Source organism: Melanotaenia boesemani, chromosome 13 (assembly GCF_017639745.1).
Source record: "Melanotaenia boesemani isolate fMelBoe1 chromosome 13, fMelBoe1.pri, whole genome shotgun sequence".
NCBI classification, from domain to species: domain Eukaryota; kingdom Metazoa; phylum Chordata; class Actinopteri; order Atheriniformes; family Melanotaeniidae; genus Melanotaenia; species Melanotaenia boesemani.
Genome location: NC_055694.1, coordinates 494971 through 522862, shown reverse-complemented (window position 1 = coordinate 522862; position 27892 = coordinate 494971). Strand labels below are relative to the sequence as shown.

Sequence of the window (27892 nt, the reverse complement as noted above, 5' to 3'; positions counted from 1 at the left end):
AGCACGGCGAACACGGACTTGTTGCATGAACTTCATGTAATTGTCAATAAAAGTCTTCAGTACTTTTGAAATGCTTGTAATTGTTTTTCAGTCAAGCACAGAAATGACCAGAAATCTCTGAAGCAGCTTTGTGAAAATCAGTTTGTGTCATTTTCTAAACTTTTGGCCACATTGTGCTGAAGCAGTGGAGAGGAGGCGGAGCCACCATCAGCCGGATGACCCGCTGGCATCCACGCCCTTCTGGACCAATCAGAGTCCGTCTGCAGATAAACGTAGAAATGTTCCCGCCTGATGCATAAAGATGATGTTCGGTAGAAGTTCTGCTCCGATCCAGCTAATCGTCCTTATACGTTCAGACTCCTGCAGCTGATGGAAAGGTGACACAATGATGACATCATAACTTTTATGTTCATGGTCAGTTCCGCTCTGAAACATCCACACCGTTTTTTTCTTTGTAAAACCTCTCCACCGGCAAACACTTTCCTCCTCCACCGCTTGTCATCACTTCTCCTCGGGTCACCGCCCGGCTGGCGGTAATGGAGCGGACCCTCTTCCTCCGGGTCACCGCCCGGCTGGCGGTAATGGAGCGGACCCTCTTCCTCTGGGTTAACGTTCATCTTGACCAGAAACGAGGTTTGTTTCGTGGAGGCTGGAAGCAGGTAGAACCTGAGATCAGAGTCCAGGATTTTCCTGTTAGATATTTATTCCTCCAGGTTTCATCCATCAGTTACATCTGAGTTTGAGGAATAAATGAGCAGATTTCTACATTTTTTAAAGTAAAGCAGTAGTTACTTTTTAAGTAATTAATTACTTTTATACTTTCTGCATGAAGTAACTATAATTAACTTCTCTAAAGCAACAGACCGTTTCCATGGTGATTAGACTGTTTACATGCCACCGCAGCATTTCAGAGATTTCCTGAAAATATCAAATTGTTGCAAATGGTCGAATTTTTATTCATTGTTTATATTTATTTATATTTATTTATATTTATTTATTGCTGGTGTTTGAACATGAAGGTGACGGAGATCCAGATAAAACGACATAACTAAGAGGAGAAGAGGAGGAGGAGTTCAGCGTGATGCGTCAGAGGACTGAAGTGATGAAGCTCATCCTGCAGTTCCTCGGTCCTCCTGCAGGAGACGCAGCGTCTCCTGGTGGAGCTGCATCTCCTTCACCTGCGTTTGATCCTCGCGCTGCTCCGCCTGGTCCCTCCGGACAGATTCATTCATCATTTTGTTGCTTCCAACGTCCGAAGATCAACATCCGAGATTTAGATCCATCCTCCTCCTCCACCTCCTCCTCCTGCTGCATCCTCCAGACGGACGGAGCTCCTCCTGCTGCAGGTTGTAGATTTTCTCCTGTTTACCGCGTGAACGAGGTTCGTCTCGCGCATGTCGGTAAATGACACCGTTACTGGTGTGACGTTGATCTGTCGGTGCTTTGATGTGTTGTTAATGCAGTATTTTGACAATGAGTGCAAAAACGGTCCAATGCTGCCACCTACAGTCCATGTTCTTCCCTGTTCTGGTTGTCGCTCAATAAAGAAGTTTCAACAGGTTATGGGCCCAGATCGTCGCTAAAGGCTTAGTAAACGGAGTTTTTCGTGTCAAATACACGTTATTGTGGGATTCACAATGGAAGATAAACTGTTTATTGACAAGCTGAGCGGATCAGAGAACTGGGCGACATGGAAATTTCAGATGGAACATCTGCTGAAAGCTAAAGGACTTTGGAGCATGGTAATGGAGACGGAGGTGCTAGCTGCCGATGCTAATGCTCAAGCTAGAGGAGAATTTGAGAGACGGAAAGAAAAGGCTTTCTCCGTTCTTGTACTAAATGTGAGTACATCCCAGTTGTACCTGATAACAAGCTGCCAGACTCCAAAAGAAGTGTGGAACACTCTAAAGGGACAATTTGAAAGAGATACCCTAGCAAACAAACTGTTTCTAAAAAAGAAGTATTTCAGATGTGAGATGAAAGAAGGAGAAAACTTAAATGAACATCTTAAAAGAATGAAGGAACTGACTGATCAGCTAAAAGCAATAGGTGCTGTAATTGAAGAGGAAGATCAGATCGTAACACTTCTGGGCAGTCTGCCGCCAAGCTATACTACAATCGTCACAGCGCTTGAAACAAAGATGGAGTCTTTGACGCTGACATTTGTTAAACAAGCATTAATAAATGAGGAGCAAAAACGAGTGAATGCTGATGGTAACTCCAGCAGTGCTGCATCAGGCAGTGCATCAGCCATGTCAACACAAGTCCGTGGAGAAATGCAGACAAATCCTAGAGCAGTTGGAGCTGAGAAACCCAGCTCATGGAGGTGCTATAAGTGTGGAAAAGAAGGCCATATAAAGCGTGACTGTCCGAGTTGGAAAAAGAAAAACAAAAATCACAAGGCTAAAAGCGTGATGTGTGAGGATGTAGAGGATTCACCTGAGAGCGCCTTTGTTGCTGAAAAGGTAAACTCAAATGAAGGGCCACAGCAGGTTGTTTGGCTGATAGACTCTGGTGCATCAAAACACATGACCTGTGATAAAGACATTCTTCAAGACTACCAGGAATTTACAAAAGCACAGTCTGTGAAACTTGGAGATGGAAGGGTGGTTGACGCTTTAGGACTTGGTAATGTCAAAATGAGAATGACCTTCAAAGTCAGTGATGTAAAAAATGGCACTATGTATGATGTGCTGTATGTTCCAAAGCTTTCAGGAAATCTTTTCTCAGTGGGAGCAGCTACGAGGAAAGGAAATACGGTGCAGTTCAAGAAGACTCGTTGCTACATACGTGGTAAAGATGGAAGTCTGCAAGGAATGGGAACACAAAGATCTGATGGACTGTATCAGCTGGACAACGAAGGAGCTTCGCCCGCTTGTCATGGCGCATCAAGTGCATCAGTAGGAGCTAGTCTTTGGCATCAGCGCCTGGGACACACCACCAAGCTAAAAGAACTGGAAAATCTGGTAAATGGAGTAGACTACTCTGCAGACAAAGAACTTCCTTTCTGTAAGGGTTGTGTGGAGGGCAAGCTATCCAGAAAGCCGTACAAATCAGTGGGAAAAATCCATTCCAAATGCAAGTTGCACCTGATCCATAGTGATGTCTGTGGACCCATGCAGACTGAATCTATAGGGGGAGCAAAGTACTTTGTAACCTTTATTGATGACTACTCGCGATGCTGTAAGGTGTATTTCATGAAACAGAAGAGTGAAGTCCTCAGCAGATTCAAGGAGTTTGAGAAAACATTCTCAAATGAGTGTGGGAGAAGAGTCATAAGACTAAGAACAGATAATGGTGGTGAGTACACATCAAAGGAATTTCAGGAATACTTGAAGGCTCAAGGTATTCAGCAAGAGATGACTGTACCTCACTCACCTCAGCAAAATGGTGTTGCAGAAAGAAAAAACAGGACACTGGTTGAGGCAGCTAGAAGCATGTTGTCGCATGCTAAGCTACCAAAGATGTACTGGGCAGAGGCTGTAGCAACAGCAGCTTACATACAGAACAGGCTGCCTACATCTGTTCTGAAAAAGGTGACACCCTACCAGAGATGGTGTGGCAAAAAACCAGACTTGAGCCACATGAGAGTGTTTGGATGTGTTGCCTATGCACATGTTCCAGATATAGAGAGAAAAAAACTAGACAAGAAGGCTGTGAAGCTTCGGTTTGTTGGATATGCAAACAATGCAAAAGGCTATCGTTTGTATGATGAAGAGAGAAAGAGAATTCTCATTCGTCGAGATGTTGTCTTCAATGAATCAGATTTTGACTGGAAGCAAGAAAAGGAGGTCATCTGTTCAGAGAATGAGGTAATCATGAACACAGCTGATGAAGAAATGTCAGCAAATGATCTCACAGACAACAACACTGCTAAAAGAGGGAGCAGAATCAGAACAGCACCAAAGAGGTATGGATATGATGAGTATGCTGACGTAGCTGTTGATCATTATGCCAGTGTGTGCTGTGTCACAGAGCCAAGTACTTTGAAAGAAGCATTGATGACTGCTAATGCAAAGGAGTGGCAGGATGCAGCTGACTTGGAATACCAGTCACTACTGGAAAATGAAACATGGGACTTAGTGGACTTACCAAAGGACAGAAAGGTAATAGGGTCAAAATGGGTGTTTAAAGTCAAGCATCAAAGTGATGGACAGGTGGAGAGATACAAGTGCAGACTTGTCGCCAAGGGCTACTCACAATTGTATGGTGCTGACTATGACGAAACCTTCTCACCTGTTGTGCGATTCAGCTCAATACGCACATTACTGTCTTTTGCCATCCAGAACAATCTACATGTGCACCAGATGGACGTCATAACTGCATTCCTAAATGGACACTTGGAGGAAGAAATCTACTTGGAACAACCAGAGGGATACATCAAACCAGGGGAGGAGCACCTGGTGTGCAAACTAAAAAAATCAATCTATGGACTGAAGCAGTCTCCACGCTGTTGGAGCAAAACATTCACAGAGTTCATGCAAGACCTTGGATTTAAACAGAGCACGTCAGACCCCTGTGTGTTTGTGAGATTATCACAGGAGCTGGAGATTATTGCTGTTTATGTGGATGATCTAATCATGATCACCGAATCAACTGAAAGCATGGAAAAGCTTAAACTGGCTCTCAAGAAGCGCTACAAGATGAAAGACATGGGTGAGCTGTCCTACATCCTGGGCATCTCTGTTGTCCAAGACAAAGCAAAGAAATGCATCTTTCTTCATCAGAAGCAGTACATTGAAGCAATACTCCAGAAATATGGAATGGAAAATGCAAAAACGGTTGCAACCCCTGCTGATGCTAATGTCAAGCTAAAAAAGAATGATGGTGTCAGTAAGAGTGTGAACCAAAGTACCTATCAGTCTATGGTAGGAAGTCTGTTGTATGCTGCAATGACCACACGACCAGACATCGCACAAGCAGTGAGTACTGTGTCAAAGTTCAATGCAGATCCAAATACTGCACATCTGACTGCTGTAAAGAGAATACTTCGATACTTGAAGGGTACGATGAATCTTGCTCTCAAGTATGAGCAGTCTGAATCAGGAACCTTGATTGGCTTCTCCGATGCTGACTGGGCAGGAGATCAGGATGATCGTCGTTCAACAACAGGCAACGTTTTCTTACTGAGTGGAGGAGCAGTGAGCTGGCTCAGCAGGAAACAAGCCACAGTTGCACTTTCAACAGCTGAAGCTGAGTATGTCGCACTAAGTCAAGCAGCTCAAGAGGCTATTTGGATGAAACGACTACTGGATGATCTTGGGATGGATGCTATGCCTACAGTGATCCTGGAGGACAACCAGGGAGCCATCGCAATCGCAAAGAACCCAGTGGATCACTCAAGAACCAAGCACATAGACATTCGCTATCACTTCATCCGTGAATGTGTGCAGAATGGACAAATAGAACTCAAATACTGCCCAACAAATGACATGAAGGCAGATATTCTGACCAAGCCTCTTGCAAGACAGAAGTTTGAGTACTGTAGGAGAGAGATCGGGCTTTTCCCACTCTAAACCTATTGTAAAGTTACAGTAAACAAGACACTATTTTTTTGTAGTGTAAGAAAATATTAAAAAAGGAGAGATAGTCTTACAGTTTTTTTTGTTAAAGATTGATCTTGATATTGTTTGTAAAGTGGAGAATGGTCCTAAGTAATATTACTTGATGTAAAGTGTCTTAATGCCATTGTAAAAATAAGTGGGAGTGTTGTTAATGCAGTATTTTGACAATGAGTGCAAAAACGGTCCAATGCTGCCACCTACAGTCCATGTTCTTCCCTGTTCTGGTTGTCGCTCAATAAAGAAGTTTCAACATGATGTTTATCAGCCGCTGATTGGCCGTCGGTCTGTAAAAGACACGCGTCGGGTTGTTTACTGTTGTTGTTGTTTACATGCAGCTGTTTGTTTTCAGAGAATCTGGAGGTGAGGCAGAGAGGAGGAGGAGGAGGATGAAGGAGGCTACCGCACCAGCCTGTAGAGGTCTGATATGAGCTTGCTGCACCAGATTCAGGTCTAAGTTCAGGTCTAGGCTCAGGTCTAAGTTCAGGTCTAGGCTCAGATCTTGGTCCAGGTTTAGGTTTATCTGGTGAATTGACGTGTTTCTGCCGCTACTAGATCACATTAGTTGTGATAATTCACACAAAATCTACTAAATATTTGTTTTTATCACAGACCCCTCCCCCTCTCTCTGTGGCTCCGCCCCTCTCAGTGATGTCAGATCCTCCCGGCCTCGCTGACCTCTCTCGTCTGTACCAGACGGAGTTCGTAAGGAGCGCGCGAGCCGTCGGCGTGCTCTGGGCCGTGTGCTCGCTCTGCTTCGCCATCATCCAGGTGGTCATCCTGGTGCAGCCGTCCTGGATCGGGACCACCGACACCAGGACTCAGCAGTTGGGTCCGCCAAAGCCCAGCGGCACCATGGGACTGTTTGAGGTGAGAAACCTCCAACCTGGACTGTCCAATCACAGCTGGTCTGTCCTCCAGGTCTATCAGAGTCTCAGAACCCAGAATCCTGTGTCTGATATCAGCGTTGGGTTGTAACTGGATTAAAACAAAATCCTGGACATGAAAATAGAGGCCTCAATCTGATGGTTCCCTATTTGTCCCTACATGTCCCTGTCTCCCTACGTGTCCCTGTCTCCTTACATGGCCCTGCATGCCTACATGTCCCTGCGTGCCTACATGTCCCTGTCTCCCTACATGTCGCTGTCTCCTTACATGTCCGTGCGTGCCTACATGTCCCTGTCTCCCTACATGTCCCTGAGTGCCTACATGTCCCTGTCTCCCTACATGTCGCTGTCTCCTTACACGTCCCTGCGTGCCTACATGTCCCTGTCTCCCTACATGTCCCTGTCTCCCTACATGTCACTGCGTGCCTACATGTCCCTGTCTCCCTACGTGTCCCTGTCTCCTTACATGGCCCTGGATGCCTACATGTCACTGCATGCCTACATGTCTCTGTCTCCCTACATGTCCGTGCGTGCCTACATGTCCCTGCGTGCCTACATTTCCCTGTCTCCCTGCATGTCCCTGTCTCCTTACATGTCCCTGTGTGCCTACATGTCTTGACATTTCTGTGTTACCAGGTGTGTTTGCAGTCGGACTGGCCCCTCCCTGACTGTCGTGGAAGTCTGTCCAGCTTGTCTCCGCTGCCGTCCTTCCAATCGGTCACTGTGTTGGTGGGTGTGTCTCTGTGGGCGGTGTGGACCAGCATCCTCTGTCTCTGTCTATTTAGGTTCTGCAGCGCTGCAACCGTCTACAAGATCTGCGCCTGGCTGCAGCTGACAGCAGGTCAGTCGTTGGACCCAGAGGAAGTTATAAATATATATTAAAATCAAATAAGTGAAATTTTAAATGAAAAATTATAAAACTACAAGAACAAATGTGAAAATTTTTAGATAAAACGATAAATGACTCAGCAAAACAAAGCAGGGTTATCGTAGCACGATTCAACAGAAAACAAGAAGCATCATTTAACTTTATAAACAAAAATAAAAGGAACAAGAGAGAACACTGGAAAAAACAACATTAAAACATGATCCAGTTAAAGATTCCAGCTTAAAGAACCACATCCAGATCTGGACTGTAAATAAAAACTAGTCCATGCAGCAGAGAACAGGTGGGTCTTTAACCTGGATCTAAATAAACTGAGTGTTTCAGCTGATCTGAGGCTTTCTGGGAGTTTGTTCCAGACATGTGGAGCTTAGAAGCTGAATGCAGCTTCTCCATGTCTGGTTCTGACTCTGGAACTGATAAGAACCTGGATCCAGATGACCTGAGGGTTCTGGTAGGTTCATACTGGGTCAAGAGGTCTCTGATGTATGTTGGTCCTAAACCATTCAGAGCTTTATAGACCAGCAGCAGAACTTTAAAGTCTATCCTCTGACTCTGGAACTGCTTCCAGTGGAATGATTCCTTAAATAAAACGGCTCCTCCTCCTCCTCTCCTGTCCAGTCTGACCTCACTGATCAAACTAAAGCTGGGAGGGTTGCTTCCATAAGAGCAGCTGCTCTGTTATTTGGTTTAACCAGGTTTCAGTTAAAAACATGAAATCAAGGTTGTGTTCAGAGAAAATTAATATTTAAAATGTTTCCTGCTAATGACCTTTAATCAGCTACTGGACGGAGTAGAATAGTTTAGCCTGTGTTTGGGGGAAGCTGTGGCCCACAGGGTCTGTTAACTCTACTGGGAAAGCTTCTAGAAAGAAGCTCTCTGTGTTCTGGCCGAACTACTTTTCTTCTTCTGTTACCAAACAGTCCAGATATTCTGGAACCTTCTGGTAAACAGGGATCCAGCTGGTCCTGGTTCTGGTTGGGTTTTGGAGGCTGGGTGGGGTCGCATGCGGCTCCTCTGGGTTCTGGTTGGGTTCTGGAGGCTGGGTAGGGTTGGATGCGGCTCCTCTGGATTCTGGTTGGGTTCTGGAGGTTGTGTGGGGTCGGATGCGGCTCCTCTGGGTTCTGGAGGCTGGGTGGGGTCGGATGCGGCTCTTCTGGGTTCTGGAGGCTGGATGGGGTCGGATGCGGCTCCTCTGGGTTCTGGAGGTTGTGTGGGGTCGGATGCGGCTCCTCTGGGTTCTGGAGGCTGGGTGGGGTCGGATGCGGCTCCTCTGGGATCTGGTTGGGTTCTGGAGGCTGGGTGGGGTCGGATGCGGCTCCTCTGGTTTCTGGTTGGGTTCTGGAGGCTGGGTGGGGTTGGATGCGGCTCCTCTGGGTTCTGGTTGGGTTCTGGAGGTTGTGTGGGGTCGGATGCGGCTCCTCTGGGTTCTGGAGGCTGGGTGGGGTCGGATGCGGCTCCTCTGGGTTCTGGTTGGGTTCTGGAGGTTGTGTGGGGTCGGATGCGGCTCCTCTGGGTTCTGGAGGCTGGGTGGGGTCGGATGCGGCTCCTCTGGGTTCTGGAGGCTGGATGGGGTCGGATGCGGCTCCTCTGGGTTCTGGTTGGGTTCTGGAGGTTGTGTGGGGTCGGATGCAGCTCCTCTGGGTTCTGGTTGGGTTCTGGAGGCTGGGTGGGGTTGGATGCGGCTCCTCTGGGTTCTGGTTGGGTTCTGGAGGTTGTGTGGGGTCGGATGCGGCTCCTCTGGGTTCTGGAGGCTGGGTGGGGTCGGATGCGGCTCCTCTGGGTTCTGGAGGCTGGGTGGGGTCGGATGCGGCTCCTCTGGGTTCTGGTTGGGTTCTGGAGGCTGGGTGGGGTTGGATGCGGCTCCTCTGGGTTCTGGTTGGGTTCTGGAGGTTGTGTGGGGTCGGATGCGGCTCCTCTGGGTTCTGGAGGCTGGGTGGGGTCGGATGCGGCTCCTCTGGGTTCTGGAGGCTGGGTGGGGTCGGATGCGGCTCCTCTGGGTTCTGGTTGGGTTCTGGAGGCTGGGTGGGGTTGGATGCGGCTCCTCTGGGTTCTGGTTGGGGTCTGGAGGTTGTGTGGGGTCGGATGCGGCTCCTCTGGGTTCTGGAGGCTGGGTGGGGTCGGATGCGGCTCCTCTGGGTTCTGGAGGCTGGATGGGGTCGGATGCGGCTCCTCTGGGTTCTGGAGGTTGTGTGGGGTCGGATGCGGCTCCTCTGGGTTCTGGTTGGGTTCTGGAGGCTGGGTGGGGTTGGATGCGGCTCCTCTGGGTTCTGGAGGTTGTGTGGGGTCGGATGCGGCTCCTCTGGGTTCTGGAGGCTGGGTGGGGTTGGATGCGGCTCCTCTGGGTTCTGGTTGGGTTCTGGAGGTTGTGTGGGGTCGGATGCGGCTCCTCTGGGTTCTGGTTGGGTTCTGGAGGCTGGGTGGGGTTGGATGCAGCTCCTCTGGGTTCTGGTTGGGTTCTGGAGGTTGTGTGGGGTCGGATGCGGCTCCTCTGGGTTCTGGAGGCTGGGTGGGGTCGGATGCGGCTCCTCTGGGTTCTGGAGGCTGGATGGGGTCGGATGCGGCTCCTCTGGGTTCTGGTTGGGTTCTGGAGGTTGTGTGGGGTCGGATGCGGCTCCTCTGGGTTCTGGTTGGGTTCTGGAGGTTGTGTGGGGTCGGATGCGGCTCCTCTGGGTTCTGGAGGCTGGGTGGGGTCGGATGCGGCTCCTCTGGGTTCTGGTTGGGTTCTGGAGGTTGTGTGGGGTCGGATGCGGCTCCTCTGGGTTCTGGTTGGGTTCTGGAGGCTGGGTGGGGTCGGATGCGGCTCCTCTGGGTTCTGGTTGGGTTCTGGAGGCTAGTGGCTCCTCTGGGTTCTTGTTGGGTTCTGGAGGCTGGGTGGGGTCGGATGCGGCTCCTCTGGGTTCTGGTTGGGTTCTGGAGGTTGTGTGGGGTCTGATGCGGCTCCTCTGGGTTCTGGAGGCTGGGTGGGGTCCGATGCGGCTCCTCTGGGTTCTGGAGGCTGGGTGGGGTCGGATGCGGCTCCTCTGGGTTCTGGTTGGGTTCTGGAGGCTGGGTGGGGTCCGATGCGGCTCCTCTGGGTTCTGGAGGCTGGGTGGGGTCGGATGCGGCTCCTCTGGGTTCTGGTTGGGTTCTGGAGGCTGGATGGGGTCGGATGCGGCTCCTCTGGGTTCTGGTTGGGTTCTGGAGGCTGGGTGGGGTTGGATGCGGCTCCTCTGGGTTCTGGTTGGGTTCTGGAGGTTGTGTGGGGTCGGATGCGGCTCCTCTGGGTTCTGGTTGGGTTCTGGAGGTTGTGTGGGGTCGGATGCGGCTCCTCTGGGTTCTGGAGGCTGGGTGGGGTCGGATGCGGCTCCTCTGGGTTCTGGAGGCTGGATGGGGTCGGATGCGGCTCCTCTGGGTTCTGGTTGGGTTCTGGAGGTTGTGTGGGGTCGGATGCGGCTCCTCTGGGTTCTGGTTGGGTTCTGGAGGCTGGGTGGGGTCGGATGCGGCTCCTCTGGGTTCTGGTTGGGTTCTGGAGGCTAGTGGCTCCTCTGGGTTCTGGTTGGGTTCTGGAGGCTGGATGGGGTCGGATGCGGCTCCTCTGGGTTCTGGTTGGGTTCTGGAGGTTGTGTGGGGTCGGATGCGGCTCCTCTGGGTTCTGGAGGCTGGGTGGGGTCCGATGCGGCACCTCTGGGTTCTGGAGGCTGGGTGGGGTCGGATGCGGCTCCTCTGGGTTCTGGTTGGGTTCTGGAGGCTGGATGGGGTCGGATGCGGCTCCTCTGGGTTCTGGTTGGGTTCTGGAGGCTGGGTGGGGTTGGATGCGGCTCCTCTGGGTTCTGGTTGGGTTCTGGAGGTTGTGTGGGGTCGGATGCGGCTCCTCTGGGTTCTGGAGGCTGGGTGGGGTCGGATGCGGCTCCTCTGGGTTCTGGAGGCTGGATGGGGTCGGATGCGGCTCCTCTGGGTTCTGGTTGGGTTCTGGAGGCTGGGTGGGGTTGGATGCGGCTCCTCTGGGTTCTGGTTGGGTTCTGGAGGTTGTGTGGGGTCGGATGCGGCTCCTCTGGGTTCTGGAGGCTGGGTGGGGTCGGATGCGGCTCCTCTGGGTTCTGGTTGGGTTTTGGAGGCTGGGTGGGGTCGGATGCGGCTCCTCTGGGTTCTGGTTGGGTTCTGGAGGCTGGGTGGGGTCGGATGCGGCTCCTCTGGGTTCTGGTTGGGTTCTGGAGGTTGTGTGGGGTCGGATGCGGCTCCTCTGGGTTCTGGAGGCTGGGTGGGGTCGGATGCGGCTCCTCTGGGTTCTGGTTGGGTTCTGGAGGTTGTGTGGGGTCGGATGCGGCTCCTCTGGGTTCTGGTTGGGTTCTGGAGGCTGGGTGGTGTCGGATGCGGCTCCTCTGGGTTCTGGTTGGGTTCTGGAGGCTAGTGGCTCCTCTGGGTTCTTGTTGGGTTCTGGAGGCTGGATGGGGTCGGATGCGGCTCCTCTGGGTTCTGGTTGGGTTCTGGAGGTTGTGTGGGGTCTGATGCGGCTCCTCTGGGTTCTGGAGGCTGGGTGGGGTCCGATGCGGCTCCTCTGGGTTCTGGAGGCTGGGTGGGGTCGGATGCGGCTCCTCTGGGTTCTGGTTGGGTTCTGGAGGCTGGATGGGGTCGGATGCGGCTCCTCTGGGTTCTGGTTGGGTTCTGGAGGCTGGGTGGGGTTGGATGCGGCTCCTCTGGGTTCTGGTTGGGTTCTGGAGGTTGTGTGGGGTCGGATGCGGCTCCTCTGGGTTCTGGTTGGGTTCTGGAGGTTGTGTGGGGTCGGATGCGGCTCCTCTGGGTTCTGGAGGGTGGGTGGGGTCAGATGCGGCTCCTCTGGGTTCTGGTTGGGTTCTGGAGGCTGGGTGGGGTTGGATGCGGCTCCTCTGGGTTCTGGTTGGGTTCTGGAAGTTGTGTGGGGTCGGATGCGGCTCCTCTGGGTTCTGGAGGCTGGGTGGGGTCGGATGCGGCTCCTCTGGGTTCTGGAGGCTGGGTGGGGTTGGATGCGGCTCCTCTGGGTTTTGGAGGCTGGGTGGGGTCGGATGCGGCTCCTCTGGGTTCTGGAGGCTGGGTTGGGTTCTGGAGGCTGGGTGGGGTTGGATGCGGCTCCTCTGGGTTCTGGTTGGGTTCTGGAGGTTGTGTGGGGTCGGATGCGGCTCCTCTGGGTTCTGGAGGCCGGGTGGGGTCGGATGCGGCTCCTCTGGGTTTCGGAGGCTGGGTGGGGTCGGATGCGGCTCCTCTGGGTTCTGGAGGTTGTGTGGGGCCGGATGCGGCTCCTCTGGGTTCTGGAGGCTGGGTGGGGTCGGATGCGGCTCCTCTGGGTTCTGGAGGCTGGGTGGGGTCGGATGCGGCTCCTCTGGGTTCTGGAGGCTAGGTGGGGTCGGATGCGGCTCCTCTGGGTTCTGGAGGTTGTGTGGGGCCGGATGCGGCTCCTCTGGGTTCTGGAGGCTGGGTGGGGTCGGATGCGGCTCCTCTGGGTTTTGGAGGCTGGGTGGGGTCGGATGCGGTTCCTCTGGGTTCTGGAGGCTAGGTGGGGTCGGATGCGGCTCCTCTGGGTTCTGGAGGTTGTGTGGGGCCGGATGCGGCTCCTCTGGGTTTTGGAGGCTGGGTGGGGTCGGATGCGGCTCCTCTGGGTTCTGGAGGCTAGGTGGGGTCGGATGCGGCTCCTCTGGGTTCTGGAGGTTGTGTGGGGCCGGATGCGGCTCCTCTGGGTTCTGGAGGCTGGGTGGGGTCGGATGCGGCTCCTCTGGGTTCTGGAGGCTGGGTGGGGTCGGATGCGGCTCCTCTGGGTTCTGGTTGGTCTATTAAAGATTCATTCCAGTGTAAAGAAATTTCATTTGCTGATTTTACTTCTTTTGAATATCTTAGTTTTATTTTAAGGAGCATTCCTAAAATCCTGTTTCTAACCATCTACAGACGTCCAGGACATTGTGTAAATTTTATTGATGAATTTTCTGAATTATTGTCGGTTGTCTCTACTGATTTTAACCATTTCATCTTAACTGGGGATTTTAACATTCACATAGATAACATGACGGATGGTAATGTGAAGGAATTTTCTTTCATATTGGATGTTTGGTTTGTGGCAACATGTAAAAGAACCGACCCACATTCGAGGTCACATTCTGGACCTGGTTATTTCAGGGTGTTGATATTTCTTCTGTTGTGGTCGCTGACTCGGCCTTTCTGACCATTTTTGTATTTTGTTTGATTTACTGATCATTCAGAATGTCCAACCAACCTGCTCCTCGGTTAGGAAGAGGTACATTAATGAAAGAACAAGTGCTAAGTTTGTGGAGGCCGTAGCTATGTTACCATGATCTGCATCAAATAAAACTTTTTGTGTTGAACGATTTAATTCTCTCTAAAAATCTTGATTTCCTGCTTCTGTTACTAAGTTATCTTCTTGGTTAAACGACAGCACTCGCTGTCTAAAACGCTGCTGTAGAAGAGCCGAGCGTTTATGGAATTTAACTGGTTTGCATGTCCACCTGCTTTACTTGAAGGATCTCCTGGCTTCCTTTAATGATGCTGTTAGAGATGCAAGGGCTGCCTACTTCTCAGATTTAATCTCAAAAAGTCGTGGTAATCCTAAAGTGTTATTTAACACCATTACTAAATTAATTACTCCTTCTGCTCCTGCTGTCCCCATTGCTTCAAATGAGGATTGTGAAAAATTCTTGGCCTTTTTTTCTGATAAAGTAAAAACGGTGAGAAGCTCTTTGTCTCCATCAGCTGTGTGTCTGCTCCCAGTCCAGCTCGGCCTGTGATTATAGATAAATTTTCACCTGTTTCTTTATCCGAGCTGGTGACATTAGTTGGCTCAGTGAAGGCACCTTCCTGCTCTCTTGATGTTCTACCTACATCCCTATTTAAAGACGTCTTCCTGGCTATTGGTCCCTGTGTCCTCGCAATAATTAACCCCTCTCTGCTGCTTGGTCAAGTTCCTGACTATTTCAAGAATGCTGTCATTCATGAAATGAATGAATGAATGAATGAAATGAATGAATGAATGAATGAAAAATACTTTATTAATCCCAAAGGGAAATTCAATATTGTAGTAGTAGTAATTTTTTAGTAAAACAATCACATTAATTAATTAAGGGCTTTGTTCTTCAGCCTGATAGCTGCTGGAAGGAAGGATCTTCTGTATCTCTCTGTCTTGCATCGGACTTGAACAAGCCTCCCACTGAACACACTCTGTTGTTTCGTCACGGCGTTGTGTAGAGGGTGTGAAGGATCTTCCATTATCTTCGTCAGCTTGTACAGAATTCTTTTTTTGATGATCAACTCCAGCGGCTCCAGAGTTACTCCAAGCACAGAACCGGCTTTCTTGATCAGTTTGTTAATTCTTTTCAAGTCTCTGGTTCTGATGCCGCTGCCCCAGCAGATTGCTGCAAAGCTGATTGCACTTTCAACAACAGACCTGTAGAACATTTGCAACATTTTGGTGCAGACGTTAAAAGATCTCAGCTTCCTTAAGAAGTAGAGTCTGCTCTGACCTTTCTTGTAAATGTACTCAGTGTTGCTTTTCCACTCAAGTCTGTTGTCCAGCTGAACTCCAAGGTACTTGTATTCCTCCACCACCTCCACCTCCTCTCCCATGATGGAAACACATCTATGTGTGTTCTTGTTCCTCCTGAAGTCAACAATCATCTCCTTTGTTTTCTTGGTATTCAAGATGAGATGATTGTCACCGCACCATTTCACAAACTGACCGACCAGTTCTCTGTACTCTGCTTCTTGTCCATCACTGATACACCCAACAACTGCTGAGTCATCAGAGTATTTCTGCAGATGACAGAACTCAGAGTTGTACTGGAAGTCTGAGGTGTACAGCGTGAATAGAAATGGTGAAAGTACAGTCCCTTGTGGTGTTCCAGTGCAGCTGACCACCATCTCAGACACACAACCTTTCAGTCTCACAAACTGTGGTCTGTTTGTGAGGTAGTCGTAAATCCAGGTGGTTGTGGAGGGATCCACCTGGAATTTCTGCAGCTTCTCACACAGCAGAGCAGGCTGAATCGTATTAAAAGCACTTGAGAAATCAAAGAACATGACCCTCAAAGTGCTGCCTGACTGGTCCAGATGAGAGTGGGCTCTCTGAAGCAGGTATATGATGGCATCTTCAACCCCAAGCCCATTACGGTATGCAAACTGTAATGGGTCCTGAAAGGTGTTCACCTGCTTGCTGAGGTGAGCCAGTAAGAGTCTCTCCAGGACTTTCATGACGTGAGATGTCAGGGCGACTGGTCTGTAGTCTTTTGGTTCAGCTGGTTGTGGTTTTTTAGGCACTGGAACAAGGCAGGATGTTTTCCACAGCACCGGGATTCTTCTCTGACTCAGGCTGGTGTTGAACAGGTGCTGGAGAATCGGACATAGCTGTTTTGAGCAGGTCTTGAGAACTCTGGGACTGACACCATCTGGACCTGCAGCCTTGTTCTGGTTCAGTTTCACCAGTTGTTGCATGACTTGGTTACAGGAGACAGACAGAGTGGAGGTGGAGGCAGAGGAGGTTTCAGGAAGTCCTGATGTGGAGGGAGATGAGGTTGTGTCCAGGTCCTTGACTGAGCTGCAGGGTGACAGAGTGGAGGTGTGACAGGAAAGCTGTGGGCTCATGGAGGGTGTGTGGCTAGTTGGGGTTGAAGCAGGAGGTGAGCTAAACCTATTGAAGAACATGTTCAGTTCATTCGCTCTGTCCAGACCTCCATCGGTCTGATCCTCCTTTATCCCGAAGCCAGTGATCTTCTTCATTCCTGACCACACATCCCTCACATTGTTTTTCTGAAGCTTACTTTCCAACTTCTTCCTGTAGTCCTCCTTGCACTTCTTCATTTGTGTTTTAAGTTGTTTTTGTGTGGACTTCAATAACTCCCTGTCTCCATCCCTAAAAGCTTTCTTTTTGATGTTCAGCAGCTTTTTCAGGTCACTGGTGATCCAGGGTTTGTTATTGGGGAAGCACCTCACTGTTCTTGTTGGAACGGTGCTGTCCACACAGAAGTTAATATAATCTGTCACACACTCAGTCAAGGCATTGATGTCATCTCCATGAGGTTCACATAGGACGTTCCAGTCTGTAGCCTCGAAGCATCCTCTCAGAGCATCTTCAGCTTCATTAGACCAGGTTCTAATAGCCTTTCTAATGACTGGTTGTTGCTGAACGATGGGCTTGTAGGAGGAGGAGAGAAGAACTAGGTTATGGTCTGATCTTCCTAAAGGTGGCAGGGCAAAGGAGCTGTATGCATTTTTAAAATTTGCATAAAATAAGTCCAACGTTTTGTTTTCTCTGGTGGAGCAGCTGACAAACTGTTGGAAAGTTGGTAGAGTTGCAGAGAGGGAGATGTTGTTAAAATCTCCAGAGATCGCCACAAATGCGTTTGGATGTTGTGTTTGAAGCCTGGCCACTACAGAGTTAATGACATCACAGGCTGCGTCTGGAGCGGTACCAGGTAATATATATACCGCTACCAGAATAACGCATGTGAACTCTCTGGGTAAATAATACGGGCGGAGACTCACAGCTAGCAGTTCAATGTCTCTATTGCAGATCTTCTCTTTAACAGTGACATGTTCAGGATGACACCAGCGCTGGTTTACCAGCACCGCAATTCCACCTCCCTTCAGCTTCCCGCTGAGTTGTTTATTGCGGTCTGCACGGACCGTCCTGAAGCCGTGTACAGACGCATTACAGTCTGGGATGTGTTCATGCAGCCATGTCTCGGTGAAGCACATAATACTGCACTCTCTGTATTCTTTAAGAGACCTGGTTAGCACCTGAAGTTCATCAATTTTGTTAGCTAGCGATCTCACGTTTCCCATAACAACCGTTGGAAGAAACGGTTTGAATCGCCACCGTTTTTCTCTCTGCCTCGCTCCTGCCCTGCATCCTCTTCTCTTTCTTTTCAACTCCGTTGGGATTTGAAGTGTTGTTTCACTGATAATCTTGAGTTTGGAGAGTTTTATCAGTTGATCCCGATGGTAAACAAGTCTCGTTGCCATGGAGACTCACAATAACAAGTCTTGCAAAAACAGAAAAATATTCAGAAAAATCTCCCGTATAGCACAGCCTCTGACCAGCGCGAAAAATCTACCCGAACAGACACAGATTGACAGCTGATGTCTTAAAAAAGACGGCTATATTGCAAAAAATCACGAGTTAAAAACAGAGCTACTACAATTGCTGCTGCCACCTAGCGGCGCATTCTAGAATCGATGATCTAGAATCTAGAATTCATCCACTCTTAAAAAAACCCAAGCTCGATCCCTCCCTTTTTAGCAGCTATAGACCTATTTCACATTTTCCATTTATCTCTAAAACTTTAGAAAAAATAGTTGCTAAGCAGCTTACAGCTGCTTTAGAGACACACCATATCCTGGATCTTTTCCGGTCTGGCTTTCGCAGGGCACACTCCACTGAAACAGCCCTGCTCAGAGTCTCCAATGACATCCTGATGCAGAGCGATGCAGGTCGTTGCTCTGTGTTATTGTTACTGGACTTGACCTCAGCTTTTGGTGCTGTAGATCATCATGTCCTGCTGGACGGGCTGAGACACTGGGTGGGGGTTTCAGGATCTGCTCTTAAATGGTTCTCCTCTTATCTTGCCATCTTGATCGGTGATAAGAGTGGAAGATGGCGCCTGTGTGTTCGGCTGGCCGTCTGATGCTCCTGCTATGTTCCATGTTTATTTTATTTCTAACTATTGGCACTGAACAGATCGAGTCTCTGCTGGTGTATGATCGCCAGTCCCTTTTATTTATTCGACAGAAAATTGGAAAGTTTACCGCTTCCAGTTATGATGGCAGAAATAATTTGCCCCCGTTCCTGGCGGTAATTCCGCCTCACCTGTGCCGGGCCTCGGCTCTACCTCCTAGGCGGAAGCGTCCCCTTCGCCGCGGCAGTCGTGGTGGTCGGCTGGTGAAACTGAAGCTCTGGCTCAGGCTGTCACGCCCTTCGTCCATTTCCCGGACAGGATATGGATCATTATATGCCCACACTGTACACCGACGCTTCCTCGACCCAATCGACACCTGCCTGGTGCCTGTCACCAGCTTCTTTGAGGAACTCCAACCACGCCGCCCTTGTCCTCCCCGGGTCTCTCAGCATCGGGTGGATCATCGGCTCCTGAGGGCATTGCCCTGCGCTTCCCGACCCACCGGACTACAGGCCCCAGCCCGCTCCAGAATTGGCTTGGTGAACACCAGATCCCTGGAGAACAAAACTTTTATCTTGAGGGATTTCTTCAGCTCCCGTGGTCTGGATTTCCTCTGTGTGACCGAGACTTGGATCGGTGCTGGTGAGTCCAGCGCTCTGGTTGAGTTTTTACCTGCCGACTGTTCTTATTTTAACTCCCCGCAGACATCAGGCCGTGGAGGAGGAACGGCGGTGGTTTATAAATCAGTTTTTAAATGTAAGCAGCGCACTGTTTTATCCCCACTCTCCAGCTTTGAAGTGACTTTATTTGAGGGTTAGGGTTAGGGGTTAGGGGTTAGGGGTTAGGAGGTGGGTCGCTCTGACCCGGTGCTGTGCGCTGTCATTTACCGACCACCCAAATATAATAAAGACTTTGTTAAAGACTTTTCGGATCTTCTGGCTGAAATTGTGCCAAAGTATGACCGTGCACTTTTTCTTGGGGATTTTAATATTCATGTGTGTTGTCCTGATAGGCCGCTGGTGAAGGACTTTTTAAACCTTATTGACTCTTTTAATCTGGTGCAGTGTGTGTCTGGTCCCACACACGAACATGGACACACATTAGACCTCGTCCTCTGACATGGTTTATCTGTGTCTAACTTGGAGATCTGTGATGACGCAATTTCTGATCATATGCCAGCTGTGTTTGAGGTTGCTTTCTCCTGTGCTGATTTTAAATCTAGCGCTCCTGTTCAACTTCGCCGGTTTTTTAACTCTTTAACTGCTGGTCAGTTCTCTGTGGCTTTTAACCAGCTCTGTGATCTCCCTTCCTCTGCCGACACAGAGCAGCTCAGCTCCTGGTTCGACTCCTCCTGCCGAACTATACTGGACTCTGTGGCTCCAATGAAAATTGTGAAGCCCAGGGTTAAATCTGAGCCCTGGCTTAATGACGAAACTCGGGCAGCTAGACGGGAGTGCCGCAAAGCTGAGCGAAGGTGGAAAAAGGAGAAGCTGCGGTTTTTCTTCCTCATCCTTAAGGACTGTTGGCACTGTTACCAGCACACTGTTAAGGAGGCTAAAAGGAAATATCTAGCAAACCTTATTGAGTCTAATCGCCATAACCCACATGTGTTGTTTAAAACCATAGACACTGTTCTTAATGCCCCACAGCCTGTTAGCCTGGAGGCATCTTCTGAGACTTGCAGTAGCTTCCTCCACTTTTTTATTGATAAGGTTGCTACTGCAAGGACTCTCATCTCTGCTCCTGAATCTGACCCCTCTGTCTCTGTTCGATGTTCTGCAGCTCTTGAGGAGTTTGAGCTGGTATCTCTTTCAGTCCTAGAAGATCTGATTGGCCATATGAAGCCGTCAGGCTCTCCCCATGATGTTGTCCCTCCTGGTTTCTTGAAAAAATGTTTTCCTAGTCTAGGGCAGGCAGTTCTGGCCATTATTAACAGTAGTTTGTCATCTGGAGTTGTTCCGTTGAGTTTTAAACATGCTGTGGTCCAGCCCTTACTTAAAAAACCTGGCCTTGATGGCAGCGTGCTGGCCAATTTTAGACCTATTTCGAGGCTGCCTTTTATTTCTAAAATCTTAGAGAAAGTTGTCCACACTCAATTCAAGCAGTTTTTAGATGATCATGATGTCCTGGAGGTGTTCCAGTCTGGTTTTAAAACTGCACAGCACCGAGTCAGCTTTGCTAAGAGTGTTTAACGACATCCTCTTAGCAAATGACTCTGGTGAACATATTCTTATTTTATTAGATTTAACAGCAGCTTTTGACACCATGGACCACAACACTTTAGTGACTCGGTTATGCCACCTAGTGGGCATCGGTGGTACTGCATTGGAGTGGTTCAAGTCTTATCTCTCCGACAGAAGCATGAGTGTGACCTCTGGAAACTTTGAATCCAGCTCTGCTCCACTTCCTTATGGGATTCCCCAGGGGTCGATTTTAGGGCCTCTGCTCTTCTCTTTGTATTTACTGCCCCTGGGCTCAATCCTGAGAAGGCATGGCATCTCCTATCACTTTTATGCTGACGACAGTCAGATATATATGCCCCTTAAAAAGAAACAGTCTTTCTCCCTTGCCCCTCTTCTGGCATGTCTCAAAGACACAAAAGCCTGGTTGGCCCTAAACTTTTTATTCCTTAATGAGGAAAAAACTGAAGTGATGTTGTTTGGTCCCAGTGGCTTTTGTGAACCCTGCACCATTGATTTGGGTCCTTTGGCATGTTTTTTAAAGCCAACAGTCTCAAACTTGGGTTTTAAGATGGACAGTGACTTTAAACTGGATAGTCAAATCAGCTCTGTAGTGAAGTCCAGCTTTTTCCACATCAGGCAGCTTGCTAAGGTCAAACCTTTTCTTAAAAAACAGCTTTTTGAAACAGTAACCCGTGCCTTCATTACATCTCGGCTGGATTATTGTAATGCTCTTTATTTTGGGGTTAGCCAGTCCTCCCTTACACGCCTCCTAGCTGGAGTATGTAAGAGGGAGCACATAACCCCCATCCTGGCCTCACTTCACTGGCTGCCAGTGCACTACAGAGTTCATTTTAAGATTCTTTTATTTGTTTTTAAACCTTTAAATGGTCTGGCGCCTCCTTACCTCTCGGAGCTACTCCACCCCTACGCTCCTGCTCGGGCCCTCAGGTCAGCTGACCTGCTGCTCCTGGACGTACCGAGGTCCAAACGGAAGCTCAGAGGGGACCGAGCTTTTTCAGTCGCTGGTCCAAAACTGTGGAATGAGCTCCCTCTCCACATTAGACAAGCTTCTTCATTGTCTATTTTTAAAACTCGTCTTAAAACCCATTTTTATTCTTTGGCTTTCAGCCCAGTGTGAGACTGTTCCTGTTTTAGTGTGCAGTGGTTTGTTTTATTTATTGGTTTTATTTGTTTATATTTGTTCTTTTAAAATTGCTTATTGTTTTAAAACCGTTTTTAAAACAATGAACAATTATTTTATTATATTTTATGATATTATTTATTTCCTGGTTGATTTTTGTACTTTATGTGTTGCTTTGTCCATTTATGTACAGCACTTTGTTTCAGCTGTGGTTGTTTTAAAGGGCTTTACAAATAAAGTTGAGTTGAGTTGAGTTGAGTTGAGTTGAGTTGAGTTGAGTTGAGTTGAGTTGAGTTGTCTCTCTGGGAGATTTGTCTCCGTGGCTGCTGCAAAGTTTAAATCCTCTTCTTCAGCTCTTGATTTTGGTGTTCCACAGGGGTCTGTTCTGGGTCCTTTATTGTTTATTTTATATTTGCTGCCTCTGCAGCACATTATCGGCTCTTTTAAAGATATTTCTTATCATTGTTATGCTGATGATATTCAGCTTTTTATTTCTTTTAAACCTCAGGATGTTTTTAAGATTCAGACATTGCTTGGGTGTTTGGATGCTGTCAGGAGCTGGATGAATGACAACTTTCTTCAACTTAATGATGAAAAAACCGAGGTCCTTGTTTGTGCCCCTGACAGATTTTTACCTGAGATAGCTGAGAGTCTTGGTCCACTTGCCTCATGCATTAAGCCCTCGGTCAGGAACCTTGGTGTAACCCTTGACCCTGCAATGTCCTTAGATGCTCATGTAAAATTACTTACTCGCTCTTGTTTTTATCACCTCAAAATCATTGCTAAGCTGCGCCCAGTTGTTTCACCATCTGATATGGAGATGATCGTACATGCCTTCATCTCATCCAGACTGGATTATTGTAATTCCCTCTTTACATGTTTAAACAAAAAATCGCTTGACCGTCTCCAGTTGGTTCAGAACGCTGCTGCAAGGCTGGTAACTAAATCCCCCAAATTTACCCATGTCACTCCTCTACTAATCCAGCTGCACTGGCTGCCCATCTATTACAGGGTGCATTTTAAAATTCTGGTGTTTACCTATCAAGCCCTACATGACCAGGAACCTGAATACATCAGGGATCTCCTACAGCTCTACGTGTCCAGCAGGTCCCTGAGATCGAGTCATCAGGATCTGCTGGTTGTTAAACCAACACGGCTGAGAACTAAGGGTGACAGAGCCTTTGCAGCAGTGGCTCCTGTCCTCTGGAACTCCCTTCCTCTAGGCCTGAGATCTGTGGACTCCATGATCTCTTTTAAAAAGCAGCTAAAAACACATCTTTTTAAACTTGCTTTTACTTAGTTTTATTTGTTTTTATTCTCTCTGTATTACTGTTATTCAGTGTTTTATCTTATTGTTAAGCACTTTGTGATTTTATCTTGAAAGGTGCTATATAAATAAACATTTACTTACTTACTCACCAACAACCAGAGCAGAGTCAGTTGATGGACTCCTGGATCATTTCAATCTGAAAGTCTTGAATGTAATGGATGCTGTTGCACCGATAAGAATCAAGAGCACTTTGAGCAAACAGAAAACACCATGGAGAAACACCACTGTGGTTACCAGCCTAAAAAGAGAAAGCAGAAAAACTGAGCGGAAATGGCGGAAAAATAAACTTCAAATTCACTCTGAGCTGTAGAAACAAAGCCTGCGTAACTATAACAATGAGCTGTGAAGGCCAGAGAGCTGCATTTATCTGAAATGATTAACAGGAACATCAACAATTCTCTCTGTTTGCTATGATTGAAAAACTTACTAATCCTCCTACACAGATAAGCCCAGAGCTCCTTTCCACTGAGAAATGCAACCAATTTACCAACTTTTTTAACCAAAAAATTAAAACAATTAGACAAAATATTAATTCCACAGTCAAACAAGAAAATTAGTCTGTGTCTAAAACCCAGAAATAATTCTGATGTTATGTCACAATTTAAAATGGTGAATTTAAAAGTCCTACAAGAAACAGTTTGACATTAGAAATCAACAACATGCACTCTGGACATGATACCATCCGACTTTTTAAAACCAGTTTTTACCTCAGTAGAAAGTGGTCTCCTACTGATAGTTAACAGCTCGCTGGCATCAGGCATTTTTCCCAAGTCACTAAAGATGGCTGCTATTAAGCCTCCTAAAGAAAAGGACTCTAGACGCCTCTATAATGAACAACTATAGACCGTCTCTAACCTCTTTTATTTCCAAGATTATTGAGAAAGTTGTATTTCACCAGCTTCATGACTTTTTAAATGAAAGTGGAAATCTTGATAAATTTCAGTCCGGCTTCCGACCTCATCACAGCCCTGAAACAGCTCTGGTCACAGTGTTAAATGACATTAGGTTGAATACCGATTCTGGTCCAGTATCAGTCCTGGTTCTGGTCCAGTATCAGTCCTGGTTCTGGTCTAGTATCAGTCCTGGTTCTGGTCTAATATCAGTCCTGGTTCTGTTGGATCTCAGTGCTGCGTTTGATACTGTAGAACACAGAATCCTGTTTTCAGGCTGGAAAACTGGGTTGGACTTTCTGGAGCGGTTCTTAACTGGTTCAGGTCCTATTTAGAAGGCCGGAGTTATTTAGTTCTGATCGGCAGCTATGAATCTGAGCGAGTGGCCATGACTTGTGGAGTCCCCCAGGGGTCAGTCCTTGGACCTCTTCTGTTCAACTTGTATATGCTCCCTTTGGGTAAAATATTACAAAACTATAGCATTAGTTATCAAAGTTATGCAGATGATACACAACTTTATGTGTCTCTGTCACCAGATGACTGCAGTCCAATAGACTTATTGTGTCAGTGTCTGGAGCAAATAAACACTTGGATGAGGGAGAATTTTCTACAATTAAATGAAGACAAAACTGAGATTATTCTGTTTGGTAGCAAAGAGAAGAGGGTCAGCATTGGTAAACACCTGGAGACTCGCGCTCTTAAAACCACCAACCAAGTTCGTAACCTGGGAGTGTTGATAGACTCAGACCTGACTTTCAGCAGCCACATCAAAGCTTCACTAAGAAGCTTTTTACCAGCTCAGAAACATCAACAGAATTAAAAGTTTAGTCTCCCAGAAAGACCAAGAGAAACTCATCCATGCATTCATCTCCAGTAGACTGGATTACTGTAATGGTCTTTTAACAGGACTTCCTAAAAAGAGCATTAAACACCTGCAGCTCATCCAGAACGCTGCTGCTAGAGTTTTAACCAGGACTAAGAGATCTGAACACATCACACCAGTTTTAAAATCTTTACACTGGCTTCCAGTCAGTCACAGAATAGATTTTAAAACCCTTCTGATCATTTACAAATCCCAGAATGGTTTAGGCCCAGAATACATCTGTGATATGTTCAGAGAATATAAACCTAGCAGAGCTCTTAGATCCAAAGACTCTGGTCAACTAGTCCAGGCCAGAGTCCAGACCAGGATCCAGATCAGAGTCCAGACTAAACATGGAGAAGCAGCATTTAGCTGTTATGCTGCAAACAAATGGAACAAACTGCCAGTGGAGATTAAACTTTCACCAAATGTAGACATTTTTAAATCCAGTTTAATAACATTTCTTTTCTCATGTCTATGCATGAAATCTGCACGGTAACTTTTTTTTTTAACTCATCGTGCTTTTAATCATTTTAATGTAATTTATTATTTTATTGTGATTATGTGTTGATGCCTTTTTCTATTTCTAAATATCTGCAATGCTTTTGTTTTATGTAAAGCACTTTGAAATGTCCTGTACATGAAATGTGTTGAACAAATAAACTGCCTTGCCTATCCTGGGAGAGAACTCCTCCTGGATCTCAGTCTGGGCACCGAGTGCAGAGGGATGACGGAGGAAGTAAAAAAGTTGGAGGTGAACAGTTTCACTCCTGACTTGTTCACATTTAATCCATTTGCCTTAAAAAGAAGCTGCGTTCTTAAAACATGTAAAAGTTGTTAATAAAAGCAGTTTGTGGATATAAGCCAGTTATTCAGTGGCAGGAATCTACTGACTCTGATGGAGGACCAGGTCCACTGATGAAAACTGCTGCTTTCAGAGAGCTTGCTGGTCTAACAGTCCAGTAAAGTCCTGGTTCTCAACCTCAGATTGGTGCTGGGACACATCATGTGACCCTGTATGTAGAACCATGGTTCTCACATGTGGGTGATCAGCCAGGACTTCCAGAATCCTCTCCTGCAGGTCACTGATCACATCTTTAGGGAAGCAGAGGACTTTGCTGTTCCTTCCTCTGAACATCATTTACAGCAGAATCACCAGTAATCAGAGTTTCAGGCCCAGCCTTCAGCTTTCCCCGCGGCCTTTTCCTTCCTGACCGGTTATCAGTCCTCACCTCGCAGTCCTGGGATAGATGGTCGTCCATAAAGATCCGAGTCCTCCGATGTTCTGTAGTTCCACATTCAGGTGCTTTGGAGGTTTGTTGTTAACCTTCCCAGTCTGGGTGTCCTGTTTCCTACCATGTAGAGGGTAGAAGAGGTGCTTTGTTTTGTAGGGAGTGGAGGCCAGTCGGTCTCAGACTTCCGCTCGCTGCACCGGCCTGAGATACGTTCTCCTCCTTTTCCAGAAGGCAGGGTTTACTTTCTGGCTTTGTACCAGTTCCAGGGAGGGTTGTTATCTGATGATTTACTGTAATTCACAGAGGCTGCCTCTTTCTTGGTAGTGTTATCTGTGCCATACAGGCATGAAAAATGTAGTCGTAGGCATGAGTAAAGTAATCCCAGGAATGAGTAAAGTAATCCCAGGAATGAGTGGAGTAATCCTAAGAAATGAGTAAAGTAATGATAAGAAAAAAGAAAGCAGTACTAGGCTAAAATAATCCTAGAATTATGCAAAGAGTCCTAGGAAAAAGTAAAGTAATCCAAGGGAAATGACTAAAGTAGTCCAAGGAAAGAGTAAAGTAGTCCTAGAAATGAGTAAAGCAATCCTAGGAATGAGATAAGAAATCATAAGGATATAGAAAGTAGTACTAGGAATGTTAAAGTAATCCTAGGAATGAGTAAAGTATTCACAGGAATGAGTAGAGTAACCCTAGAAATGAATAAAGTAATACTAGGAAAGATGTCCTAGGAATGACATTAGTCCTAGGACGGAATATAAAATTACTTATAGTGAGTAAACTAGTTCTAGTGAAGTAGTCATAGAAATAACTAATCATTGAAATGAGTACAAAATCGTCGTAGGGAATGAGTAATGTATTCCAGAATGAGCAAATTAATCCTAGAAACGAGTGAAATAGTCCTAGAATTAAATAATCCTAGGAATAAATAAAGTGTCCTCTGTCTTTGCAGGTTTTTGTCTTGCCCTGGCTTGTCTTCTGTTTCCAGATTCATGGGAGAGTCCAGAGATGAGAGCTCTGTGTGGAGACTCGGTAAGTTCTTTGAAGGACTTGTTTGTAAAAAGTAAACTCCCTCTGAACTTCCCTCTAAAGGGTAAACACCTGCTGGTCTCCGTGTGTGTGTGTGTGTGTGTGTGTGTGTTTACATTTGAACACACATTTGCAGGAACTCTAAGTGACGCATAAAACGTTTTATGTGGTTTATAATTGACATTTTACACACGTATGACGATAAGACTCGATTTGGTCTTCGTTCTCTTTTATCTTGACACCCTGCCGCTGCTTCTCCCTCCAGGTGGGCAGTTTTTCTCCAGGTAACTGTTCCATACACTGGGCCTACATCCTAGCCATCCTCGGGATTCTCGACTACGCCATCTTGGCTACACTGGCCTTTGTTCTCGCCAACCGACAGGATGCGCTGCTACCACCTGATGCCCAGGAAGGTGAGGAAGAGGAGGGTGATGAAGGTTGATGACTTGGTCAAACCTTTGATGTGTAACTCTGGTTTGTTTGTGCAGTGACTGCAGGTCTGCTGATGATGGCGTGAGTCTCCAGGTCAGTTTCTTCTTCTGCCTCTTTAATGCTTCATACGATCTTCCTGTTCACTTTTCTTCTCTGTTTTCTCCTCAGGGATGTTTGCTTTCCTCTTCATCATGTCCTCTTCATCATCATGTCCAGGCAGTCATGTTGGTGGTGGTTCTGCACATGAAACCAAGTCATGTGACGTTCCAGAAGTGAAATGCTCAGCAGATCCCAGAAGAAACTGGAACTTGCGTCTGTTCGGTTCATGAAATGAAACTAAAGATGAAGATCTGAGTTCAGACCTGCAGCCCCATTTTATTGATCTTCTTTGTCTTCATATGTTTACAGTATTTGTGAGGACTGCGTGGACGAGGGGGTGGATGTACCGTAAGATCTGAACTGCTGTGATAACCAGATCTGACACGGTTGTGAGCTCCTGTTACATCTCCGTGTCATCTCGATGTTGCTGCTGCTTCCACAAGTCGAGCAAAGCTTTGCTGAGGCTCCGTTAGCCGCTAACCTGCTTGTTTCCATCCGTTTGAAGAGGAGCTGCAAACATCCTTCAAACGCTAAAAAACAGGAATTATTTTGAGGCATTTTCTTTGCTGCAGGTCATTCCTGTCTTTTTGGCCTCTTTCCTGTCAATCGGCTTTTAGATAAAATTCATTAGAGGCTTAAAATCCTTCACAGCAGAGGAGCTACTTGTATGTCTTTATTTAAAAAAAAACTTGAAGTTTATGAAGGTGCATCAGTCTAATCTCTTTGGTT

At 47.5% G+C, this 27892-nt stretch overlaps 1 protein-coding gene across 8 annotated transcripts; it reads left to right on the top strand.

The window, feature by feature from the left end:
• The first annotated feature begins 1007 nt into the window (after nt 1-1007).
• Nucleotides 1008-27892, top strand: lhfpl4b (LHFPL tetraspan subfamily member 4b). 8 transcript variants are annotated; one of them, XM_042002891.1, is made up of 8 exons: nt 1263-1346; nt 5914-5981; nt 6211-6431; nt 7085-7289; nt 26556-26635; nt 26898-27045; nt 27121-27157; nt 27233-27892. In XM_042002891.1, exons 2-7 carry the CDS (start codon nt 5951-5953, stop codon nt 27147-27149), a joined length of 714 nt encoding a protein of 237 aa, XP_041858825.1. In that variant the 5' UTR covers nt 1263-1346; nt 5914-5950; the 3' UTR covers nt 27150-27157; nt 27233-27892. The 8 variants fall into 8 exon arrangements, with proteins under 8 accessions (XP_041858821.1, XP_041858820.1, XP_041858822.1 ...); XM_042002886.1 differs by lacking the exon at nt 5914-5981 and having other exon boundaries at nt 1009-1372; nt 6174-6431; XM_042002888.1 differs by lacking the exon at nt 5914-5981 and having other exon boundaries at nt 1010-1346.